The 12,308-nt window shown below is 39.4% G+C and overlaps 1 protein-coding gene across 1 annotated transcript in view; it reads left to right on the forward strand.

The window, feature by feature from the left end:
- DPP6 (dipeptidyl peptidase like 6) overlaps nt 1–12,308 on the forward strand; it is a 381,910-nt gene that overhangs the window by 348,367 nt on the left and 21,235 nt on the right. Inside the window, exon 16 of the mRNA XM_065744804.1 lies at nt 28–146. Within this exon, the coding sequence (XP_065600876.1) occupies nt 28–146 (119 nt within the window). The remainder of the gene's footprint in view (nt 1–27; nt 147–12,308) is intronic.

Consider the following 12,308-nt stretch of genomic DNA (forward strand, 5'->3'; position numbering starts at 1 on the left):
CACAAAATTGTATTAACTTTTTTTCAGTGCAAACACAAATGGAAACTTCAACAGGCAGTGCCTGTCTTGTGATCTGATTGAAAACTGTACGTATTTCAGCGCATCGTTCAGTCACAACCTGGAGTACTTTCTGCTGACATGTGAAGGTACGTGGGGATTGGTTTTGTGGTTGCTATGCTTAAGGATAGGGTTTAGACATGGATATCTTCATATATCCAATGTACCTGTGGGTAGTTTTGAAAGACTGGTCCTGAATGTCTGGGTGACTTTATTTATGAAACTTTAGTCTTAGTATGTTTTTTTTTTCTAATGTGTTTTGTTTTGCTGTTGTTTTCAAACAATAAGGCAGATGTGTGCGGTCTGTTCCCGTGCACATCTTCCTACTGAAGTCAGAGGTACGTTCCTTTAGCCAGTCCAAGCATCCTTAAGTTAAAATAAGACGAGGAGAAAAAAGATGAGAAAATTTGTGAGAGAGAAACTGATGAGGTGGGATTAACCATGGGCAACTGGGGATGAATTCCTTACACATGGCCTCTAAAACTCTAAAATGTAGATGGACTGTATTTTGTTGGATGTTTATAGGTAGACTGAAAAGCACTTAGTGATACAGACTAATGAAGCACCACTGTTGGTCCTAATTAACCTAATGGACCGCCTGCAAATCTGTGAATCTACAGATTTGGCAGCCATATGCAGAGAAGTGCCATTTCCCACTAAATAGTGAATGTTATTGTGTTCATGAAGTTTATCTCTTGACAACAAATGCCCTGCGTATTTTTCTTCTTGTATTTATTTCAGGAAAATTGCCAATAGCACCCAGAATGTGTCCATTTCCTTTCACCAAAATGATTGATTTGCTGTAATTACAAGTACTTGCTAGCAACAGTATCAAAGTTTCTAAGGAGTCTTATCATCAGCTGCAGGGCAGTGTGTTCGTATTGCAGTTATATCTCATTTACAAAAGCCCTACATCGATACCTAAAGAGATAAATGAGTTTTATTAGTATGTACATTAATCCAGGTAAGCAAGATAATGTTTTTCCACAATGAACTGTGAGTTGGATCCTCAGCTAATGCAAACAGTACCTCCATTATCAGGTTATTAGAGTTAGATCTCTTTACATCTGCTGAATGTATTTGGTCCGAATGTTAATTATTCAGTTCTGGATTGTCAAACTCTACTCTCAATGCAATGCCAATACAGCACAACTTATACTGTGGGTCTGTGAATGTCTTCATTTAGACAACATCGCAAAATATGCTTATACAAGAAAACAGAGTTCCTGAAAATTTCAATTTTCAATAATTTTATAAAAGTACCAGTCTGATAAATTTGGTGGAGTCATTACTTCCTTACATAACTGAAACTGTGAGGTTTGTCAACTTCTTCACTTTCAAGCAGTTTACAGGAGTGTTTCTTCTTAGTACGCTTCAGTTCAACATCAGGTTTCTGCTACATGCACATCTACAACAGTTAACCACCTTTGGTTCCTGCTGTAAATGATGTGGGCCTGGTGAAGGAAATCATCAGTTTTGTATGAAAAGCAGACTTACTGAAAATAACAGTCCCATATTTTTATTCTGACCAAGAAATTATACTTGCTCATTTGCCCAAATGATAATTTCATGGGTAAATGTCTGTATGAAGTTTTCCATGTTGTGAAAACAATTCCTGGACCGATATAGAGCCTAACCTCCACCATCTCTGAGTTTCACTCTGTCTCACTTTAATAACTCACTTTGTGATCTTCAGTTAAAAACTTCGAGGCATTTAGAGATGCAGACCCAGCTGTGGCCCAGATTAAACTTTCTAAAAGAAATGATGTTTTGTAAGATTTGATTAACAGACTGATGTTTATTAATTATTCTATGGTGCTTAAATGGGAATGAGGAAACAGCTATTCAAAGGCAAAACAGACAGTCTAGAGCACAAGAAAGGTCTGGCACTGCTCATGATCACAAAGGTCAAGAATTCTACTCACTGCTTCAGTACCTTAGATGCAGCATATAACTTTGGAAATAACAACATTATTAATATAATGGCACAGACTGAAATGGGAGAAGTATACCATAATGAAAGGTAAACTCTCTTTCAAGAGTACAGTGTAATGCTTACTGTCAGTAGGCAACCCTTATTGCAATCACTCAGTCCCAGAAGGCTAGTTACCTTGTTTTTCATCTAATTTTATATGCTCATGATTGAATTACTGTAGCAGGACCTAAGGAAACATGATGCTTTGCAGACTGCTCTTAGATTATCTCCTCTAGACACTGTCAAAAAAAAGCAATATATGCTGTAGCAAGGTCACTCCTGCTGTCCTTTTCATCATAAAATATTGGCTTGCACTTCTGTCTCCTCTTAGAAACTAGCACAGGCTCTGCCAATGATTCTCTGAGATAAACAGGAGAAAAATCTGGATGGAAGGAATCTGCCACTTTATACTTAAATTTAATTAAAGACAGAGTTTTCTCTTCTGGAATATGATGTAAAAATCAATTATGTAGAGTAGAAAAAGTAAGAATTTACAGGTTTCGGCTGTGGAAGGCATTGTATTTCTGTGTATTTGGTGAGGTTCGGGCATATGAAGTGCAAAGATGAGTGACACTGAGCCAGTAATGCACTGAAGCCCATATTTTGGTGACAAAATATGTGTCCTCACTGCAATTATAGTCATGAGGTTCCCAGTGAAGGGTTAATACCTGCTAGCTTTGAGACAAAAGGAATGGTGAGGAAAACCTCTGGCACAGGCATACATTACTGTAATTAATGCCAATTAATATGTGATGAAAATGATTGGGGTATGTGTTGTTTATGAATACCTACCAGCCTGCTAATTAAAGTTCTCCATAATCATACGTTTTCAGGAAGGGAATAATCATTTTTAGGGATGACACAAAGAAAATCAGTAGTTATGCAGAGGGGAGAGGGCTGAGGGGAAACTATTTATGCTTGGCATGCTCTGGTGATACACAAGTGCCTTTGCCACTGCGCTGTGTATAATCTTCTCTTTTATTGACCAGTTTGGTAAAAAAGTCAACTTTCACTTGGAAAAGAAATAACAGTGTATCTAAGGACAGGGAACACTATTTTCTTCTGACAAGTCTCAGGTCCCCTTCTATTTTTCCAGAAAAAGTATGATTGCTCTGATTGAAGACACTTTAGCATCACTATAGTCTGTGGAGTTCTTTGAAGATTATCTCTGCTGGAAACCATGTTTGCCTGCTAGTCTCTGCTGTCAGTGATGTGCAGGTCAACTGATGCTGAAGTTGCATCTTTCTTTGAAGAAAGGAAAATAGTCTCTCCTAACAATGTTCTAGTATTACTGCCTCCTTTGAAGGCCCTCTCTAGCAGTAGCTATCAGTAGTGTGGCTTAGATGCTGTAGATCAATAATCACAGGTAGCAGGAATGAAATAATTTGTGCTTTTCCAAGCAGGCAATTTTGCAACTGTAGACCAAAATGATATGTTGTACCTGAGCTATGCTTGATAATATGCTCAAAGGACCAATGGTAAAGGGATTTATTTGGAGGATAGGTCTGCTTTTTAGAGGTATGTCCTTTGAGCTAGCAACCACAATGCCAGTAGCACTGTAACCACGCTTCTTGTCCTACGGTGCTGAAGGATGCCTGTATTCTGGGTAAACCATATAAAATGAGTTTTATAACTCATTGGTTCTTCCAAATGACACCCTCATTCAGTCCTGTGAACAGAGAAGAAAGGGGACAAAGGAATGGAACAGGAAAATGTTGCAAATAACGGATCTCCTGTGAGAGAGTGATTCACATTACTGAATTAGTCGCAATGCGACCAATTCAGCAATAAAAAGAGTCAAATTGCCCATACCATTCTGCATCTAACTCATTCTGTCTATGCAGCTAGGAGTTTTGAAAATGAATGCTTCAAGTATGTTACAGAGGCAGCATGTAGCTATAAACTTCTCAGCTCCTTCAACTGTTTCCTGATAATTGAATTGTCTTCTTTCCTCCCTCTTGGAGGAATACAGAAACACCATCTGCACATGGGAACATTTTGGAGTAATACTTGCTCTCTAGGAAAATATTCTTCTCAGAGAGAGTGATAATGCATCAGCACAGGCTGCCCAAGGAGGTGGTAGAGTAATCATGCTGGAAGTGTTCCCAAACCATGGAGATGTGGCACTGAAGGACATGGTTAGTGGACATGGTGGGGGTGGGTTGATCTTGCTGGTCTTAGCATGCTTTTTCCAACCTCAATGAATCTATGATACTCTCAGCATTAAAAAATACTTTCATTACTTCATTTACCAAATTTTATTTTATTTTATTTTATTTCATTTCTTTTTTTTTTTTTTTTTTTTTTTTTTGGAGTCAAGAAAGAATTTCACCACCAAGTTTCATGAAACCCATCTGCTTTCTGGCAGGTTGGCCATCTCACTTTAGTACTGCAGAGCCCAGAGCACATTCTAGCAAAGTTCAGCCTTCCAGTCTGGAGAAGTCTAAAACCACACTGTGGAATCATTTTACAAATCTAGATTTTTCTACTCTCTCATGTGGTTGCAAGACAAGCTACTGCCCACATAGATGGCACAAGTCTGAAATGTTATCCTGCTGGAGGATCCCATTCACACAGAAAGCTTTTGTGTAGGTGGGACTAAGTTAAAAAAGAGATAAAATGAAATCATTAATTTACAGTGAGCAGTTCTTTAAAAGAGTGAATCAACTTGCCATTTGTGCTTGTCAGGACCATGATTCAGAAGGTGACACATCCTTAGTCAGTGCAGTCATGCTAAATCCAGTTATTGACTGCTAACTAGCATCTCTCCTGAATTCATAGAATCATAGAATGGCTTAGGTTGAAAGGGACATTAAAGATCATATAGTTCCAGCTCCTCCACCATGGACTGGTTGCCTGCCACCAGCTCAAGCTGCCCAGAGCCCCATCCAACCTGGCCTTGAGCACCCCCAGGGTAGGGCTTCCGCAGCTTCTCTGAGCAACCTGTTCTGGTGCCTCATTATTCTTTTAATATTGTCCATTTTCACTAGAACTCAATACTCCTGGGGAAAACAGCTTTTAGAGAAGTCTGGAGATGGACAGAAAATGGGAAAACTCATGTGCTGCATAGCCAAAGGCTGTAGGAGATCCCATACTGCTGTATGCAGTATAAGATAAGCTCAGCCAGCAGCCAGCTGAAATACCAGCATCTAGTACCATCACCACTGGCATAGTTCAGTCCAAGGATTTAAAAAACATTATTTTTTTAATTGTGAGCAAATATAAAATTCTGTGTGGATGCCATGACTGCATAATGACTTTGTTTTTTTGAGGATGTGTATTTTGGAAAACCTCCTATTTTCTTCTGTCACAGGATTACCAGTTGATTTAGCCAGGCTTGAATGTGTCCCAAAGAAAAGCTAAATTAAACTGATAAAGCTCTTGGATTTGCTGATGAATTCACAGAAACAAAATAACATTTTATTTTCCCCATCTCCTTATCAATTTAAGCAGTTTAATCTACACTTTTATAATACTGAGTTTATAATGCTGAGTTTTTGGAATGCATTTGTCTTGAAAGCCTCCTAAAATCTTGGATATATGATTTTTAATTGTAGGTATCTTAACAAAAAAAAATACTAGTTTTAGCATATAACTCCACTTTCTGGAATATTCATCACCAAAACATGGATACTTCTACTGCTAGGGACTTACTTTCTGAATAAATGTGTCTGAATTCTTTCTGTGTTGGTAAAGAAGATCATGACATTTGTCTTGCACCGTGAGTGAATCAAATCAGATTTTGTTTCACTTTCTCCATTAACATTAGAGGCCATGAGATCAGCACAGAGTCTTCATTGGCAGTAATATATATATCTATATCACTTTGACCGTAAAGAGATTAATATTTAATGTCTCAAGAAAATTGTATATAGAGATTTGTCAGGACACAGAGAAGAGGAAATAGAAATTTTATCATTGGTAAAATAAATGCAGCACTCAGCATTTAATTTGAATTATGGAAAGATACATAAAGCCCTTTGCAATCTTCCCCCATATGATCATTGTCACGCTTTTACCAAGTGGGGAGCAGAGGTACAGAGAGAATTAGTGACTTGCTTATGGCCACATCTCAAGTCAAGTATCACGACCCTCATTTCCTTCCTCATATTGGAAGACAGCCCTCCAAGGAAAAGCACTGTTGGCAACTGGAACAGACTAGAAGTAGATCTAGCTCCACAGCCAGTGTCCTTCAGTGGAAGGTGCATAATTACTCTCTGCAGGATTTTTGCAATAACATACTCATCAGGGACATGTCTGCCCAGTCCCCACAATAAGAGGCTGGTTCATGCCTTCAGGCAGAAGGATAATGAGCCTTTTTCTGCATCTTTCTCAATTCCTTCATTTAATCAGACCTTTTAACCTGTTTTGTATGGGCCAGACACACCATCACTTGAAATCAATGGAACAACTGAATATGAGAATATATTATAGTAACTATGGTCAAGCAGATGTCAAGAGAACCATACATCAGTGTGAAAGGTCTACCATTCCACAAAGCAAGTTCATAAAGCAATATTTTGTCTACAATATCAAACCATGTTTCTAATGTGTTGCCTTACATATCACATAGAAATCTGATGTATCAACCTCATTAATAATGTTTCTAGAACCAGATTAATTTTAGTCATCGTTATTTTTATGTTGACATACATACATGTGCATATATATATATCTGCAAGTAATGTAAGTACAGTGTAGCTCTTCCTTGGATACCTTTGGCTGTTTGTAGATTATAAAACAACTTCATATTCAGGCAAAAATAAATATTTACAAATTAGATGGATTACTTTCCTTGTTCCCTAAGAAAATAGCTATTTTAATTGTGGAGTGTTAGATTCTCTAAATCCCATGTTAGATGTGAGCACCTGTGATATGTATACTGAGAAGCAGGTTTTTATAATGCTTGTTTTAATTTGATTGTCCATATCTACATCTGGAAAGTTCGAAGATGTGTTTTAGTCACAGTGATCTGAGAAGTTAAGCTGCCAAATGCTAATTAAGAGACACTGGTTTGATTTTCTCCTCTGCCACAAGCTCCTTTAGACTCATGCAAGTATTGCAATTGGAACTTTCTAGAGCTGCTGTGAAAATAAGATCCATTACTGACCGTGATGCTGAGACGGGCAGTGTCAGTAAGAGGCATAGAGTCTCCTGGATGGAGCACGGTCTTGTAAGATTCAATGAATCTTCAATCCCTTGACTACAGAGAAACCTTCCTATCAGTAACATGGCTATTAGCATGCAGGGGAGCACCCCTGTAACAAAAGCAGCTTGCCAAATGGTTAAATCATACCCAAGTGAAGAGTTAACAAGGAGTGGTTGCACACTATTGCTGTTAGCACACAGCACTATGGAGTTTCATCTCAACAGCAGTTCAATAACTGGTCTGTAATTACATCACAGGCCTCAATAATCATGGGCCCAGTCTTCCCAGCTGCTGAACACTCCTAAATCCCACAGTGATGGCTGAGGATGCCTCATGCCACACAGAAACCCCTTGGCACATTGCAGGATGCAAGAGCAGCCTTATGTGCCCCCTCATCACTCAGTGCTTTTGGAGACAAGCTTAGCATTCAGTGGACAAAAGCTCCTATTTAACCTCCCCATATAACCAACATGAAATGCAGAGTGCAAATGCCTATATTCATTCACCCCTTAAACTTAGCTATGTGTAAAGCCTGCTGCTTGGCAGCAGTGAAGTATGTGGATTGTCTGTCAACTAATACTGTCATAGAACCGCCCATCATGGGAATGGCAAAGCATCTCTGAAGCACTATTTGCTGAAATTCAAGTGAAAGCTTTCTAAGTACTGTTGGTCCGGCTAAGGAGGCCAGCACTTGGCATTTCAGGTGACCTTTGGCAAGAATTGTAATAAATGATGCCATTGAGGCAGTCTGAAGAGACTTAATTAAATGCTGAAGTAACTACTAATGCTGAGAAAGGACTTTTATTAACTGAGTCAAGAGCCTATGGACTGAGAAGCTCGTTAGAGTTAAACAAATACAAAAGGTTGATACTCAGATTTTACTAATGGAGCATGAGCCAGCACACTTCAGTATAGCCATCCTCTGACAGCCAGTTTTAGAAGCAGTAACTCCCAGGCTCTGAGTGAGGTGGTTCCTACCTGCAGCCCCAACTGATCGTGCCTCTCTGTGCCCCAGCTTGCCTTGCTGTGAAATGCAATGACCCTTTATAAAGTGCCTTGTAGTCATTTTTATCATTATGTCCTAGAGGACCGTAGCATTTTATGTCCAACAAGTCTGGAAGAGAAAATCAGTGCTACTCCTGAAAGAGGCCTCTCCATCCTCTATCCATTCTTGGGGCTTTTCCTACCTGCACCACAAGCAGATGCATTCCTAGCTGTGTCCACATTCTGAACTGAATGAAAACTTCATATGAATTCAATTGATGTATATATAGTTTGGTGAGGTTTTTTTTATGGTGAGGTCAGCTCTAGAAGCTGTTATGCTGTTTTGTTAGATGGCTGCTCAAGCACTGTGGGTGGGAAATGCTGGAACTGCCTTACCTGCGTGTCAAGGAGTGGCTTATTTTCTGGACCATTTGAGATGTTGCTGGCTTGTTCTGGGGTGTTTGGTTAGAGCTCATGTTAGATGCGCTGTTAGGAGGAGCAGAACATAGTCATGTTTTTCTGGGTACGACCCAATGACATAAGAATGGATTTCCCACCCAGCAGTCACTCAGAGAGCACAGTGGCCATGCCTGCGAGGCAATCCCGGCTGCTGCTCACATATTGTGTCACTAGGTGACTGTTATCTGCTGTGACCAGAGTGGTTTCCTATGAAGCAATGATTACAGCGGCGCTCGACTTTTTGTATACCCAGTAGCAGGAGGTTGTAATTAGTGCTTCAAGGCAAAACGTGACCTCTTGGAACCTTTCCTGAGGGTTATGAAGCCTAAATTAGTTTCTGCTGTTTGAAAGCATGCACAGACTTAATCTGCAAGCCCTATTTATATTATAATTACTATATAATTCTCATTTGCATTCACTTAACTCCCTTTCTCACTTAGCAGCTAAGGTTGGCTCTGGTGTCTCAGTGTCTTTGTGAATGGGGCAGGGGTCAGGAGTCCCAGGGGTGAGGCACAGTGGGGAATTCTCTCCCTCTCTTGCATGCTTGTTTGGTATTAACACAGCAGACTGGCATGAAAAATCCCTTCGGCACAAACAGGAGCTATCACAAGAGCTTTTAGTCCAGGAAAAGAGAGGGTACTAATAGCAGTTCAGAATTTAAAGGAGAACTTCTTTTCTGTTGGCTCTTAACAACCTAGATATTAGTCTGAAATTAATTTAACTGGTATATTTTCTGGATGTTCCCGTCATCTTACATCTTCCTTTCAGTAAACTGTCCATTTATGTGTTGAAACATAAAATCAGAGAGTTGTAGAATGGTTTGTGTTGGAAGGAACATTTAAGATCATCTAGTTCCAACCTCACTGCTATAGGCAGGGAATCTGATCTGATCTGATATTGTTATACATCTTTAAAGCTGTGTAAAATATAAAAATACCCATAAATACTCAGTGATAGGAAGCAAGTGAAAAGAAATATGCATGAACATTTAAGAAAAAGGTAAATTGCCAACATCTGTAATTCCCATTGCATGGGAAAAAATGGGGAGTGAAACTCTTATACCCTTTAAAATCATTTCATTCTGAAAAGCACTACTTCTTCCTTGCTGTTTAGATGTTGACTCTTGCTGGTAAGTATGAGCTGTCTGGCATTGCCCAGAAACAGGTGATCTGTCACCTGTTTACATACAAATTTTATTTGAACTCCACTCATAGGAGATGAATGTCCATGACAAGAGGCATCCTCTAATGCTGGAAAAAATGGAGCCTCACACATCAGGCAGTGGCCTCCTGCATGCTGAAACTGGGATGCACACGGATCATTTCCAGCAATATGAGCAGCCCTGGTTGAACTCATTACTCTGTAGTGCGTAGTACAGATGTTACCATCCCACAAGATTTAAAGCTTCCTCTAAGAAGAACTGCTTCTTGCACCTCTCTGGCCAGCTGGACCAGCTGCAAGGTTTATTGCTGCTTTTGTCTCCTGTTTGCATGATACTTAGGGCTTTATTAATCAATCAGTACAACTGAGGTTATATTGAAACTTGAGAACTCGGAGGAGGAAAACAGCTTAATAACGGAACAATGAGAAGGAATGTTATTTGTGTTTTCTTTCAACGTGTTAATATCAATTATTAACTATTCCTTAACTACCTAGGATGCCATTGTGTAATTGAAAAAAAAAATTAATTACAAAAAGAATAAATTAAGGGTATCTAAATCAAATGATACAATATTGAAAATATACAAATAAACACAAAATACACAGTGAGGTTTGTAGGTAATAAGCAGTGCTAGTAATGTATTTTCTCTCAGAATGCAATTTTCCCTTGGACATATCAACATCTCTATTAGAGCAACTGGGAGGACTGGCAGGGACTGTGAGGCTCTTCCTGCCCTTCCACTGCTCCACCAGGGATGTGGCTCTGGGAGATGTGACGAGGACATGGCTGCACAGTCTCTCCATTGCGATAGCTATTTGTAATACTTGTTAATCACAGAGCCATGAGATCATGGGAAAATTCAGATTATCTGATCCAATCTCCTGCTCAAAGCAGTGGTAGAACAGAAGCCAGAACTGGATGCTCAGATTTACCCAGTCTGCTCTTGGAAGCCTCCAAGGATATAGAGTGCACAGCTTTCCTGGGCACCCTGAGATATCCAGTGGCTTTTCAAGGTGGACAGGTACAGACAGTATCCCTCTAATTATGTTATTTCTCTACAAATTAGCATGTACTAATCCTATAAGAAACTTAAATATATTTAAAGCATAGTGACAATACTTTTACTTTCATCTCTTCTCAAAGACTGGAGAAAATCTGAATTCAAAACAAATTCACAAATTAATGAGAGATTCAGTAAGAAATGACAGGAAATAGATAAGAAAATAGAAAAAAAAGAAAGGAAGTTGGGTGTGGAGATTTCTCTGTTCAGATCCATTCCTACAACTGAAGATCTGAACCATCATCCTGGGCCAAAACACTATTGCCTTTGGGCATGACAGTGATCTCCATGTGAGCTGGAGTGCTTCTGTCTTGGCTTTTCCATCTCCAGGTACACAGTCATGGTTCACTATGAGGTTCAGGGAGTCAGCAAGCAAATTTTTCTAGCAAATCTCATTTTTTACATCTGATTAGTTACTACAATGGGTAAATGTTTCTGCAACATTTTTTGAACATCATTGGTTTTCCATATTCCACCTTGGAACTGTGTCTTTTGAAAAACTTGGCCAGCATCTCATGAAAGGAAGAGTGTGTTTTCACTCATCCCCCAGGATGTGATGCCTCATTGGATGATATTAAATAGAAGGGAGAGGGTGAGGATTAGTTTAAGAATTGTGAAGGAAGGTTGAGGATTGCCTAAATGAAATAAGGCAGTAGATTAGGATAAAGAGAAATACAAGTCTAAATGGGGATCATTAGCAGGGTTCATTAGGAACTGGTCTTGGGAATGACTTTACTGAGATTTTGCCATGACAGCCTGGGAACCCAAAGCTGGACTCAGCTAATGGAATTTATTAAGACTACAAAGCTGATAAGCATCATCAAAATGCAGAGAGAAATACTGGAGGAGTTGGCTGTCTTCAGGCCTAGAAAGGGGAAGTTAATAGTACAAAAAAAAAAAAAAAAAAAAGATTAAGCACTTGATGACTGAAGGCAAAAATGTGTCTTGTATACTTGAAGATTTAAGAGTGGGTGAGTGCCTGGGCATGCAGTGCTCATCACTGAATATCTTCAAAGCACCTACCAGCTGTGGCCATGGAAAGGACATATGAACTTTTGGGATGGATCAAGCAAGAATTTTTCCAAAGATCCAAGCAGTTTTGCTATGTAAGTGCTGGATAAGACATCCTCTACAGCAGGGGGTAGAGTCCTGGTCATTTGTGTTCAGGAACGATGAACTGAAGGTGAAATGCTCTTACATTAAGAGATAAGAGGAAAGGAGAATTTGTACTACAAAAGGGAGCTAAAATAATCTAGTTTATCCAATGAAATGAGGACATTGGGGAGACATGATGGTTACGACTGCAGAGGGAATAGTTACGATAAGTAGAAAAATGCTTTTTGGCACAAAACCACAGAGGTGTAAATTGGAGTGACAGCCAGCAGAGCCTGAAGGTGTAGGGCAGCTTCTCTTGGAAGAATGAAACACCAGCAGCAATTACGTCAAGGAAAATATAGCTATA

Source organism: Cyrtonyx montezumae, unplaced genomic scaffold (genome assembly GCF_038088225.1).
Source record: "Cyrtonyx montezumae isolate F1298 unplaced genomic scaffold, pur_monq_1.0 scaffold_32, whole genome shotgun sequence".
Lineage (NCBI taxonomy): Eukaryota > Metazoa > Chordata > Aves > Galliformes > Odontophoridae > Cyrtonyx > Cyrtonyx montezumae.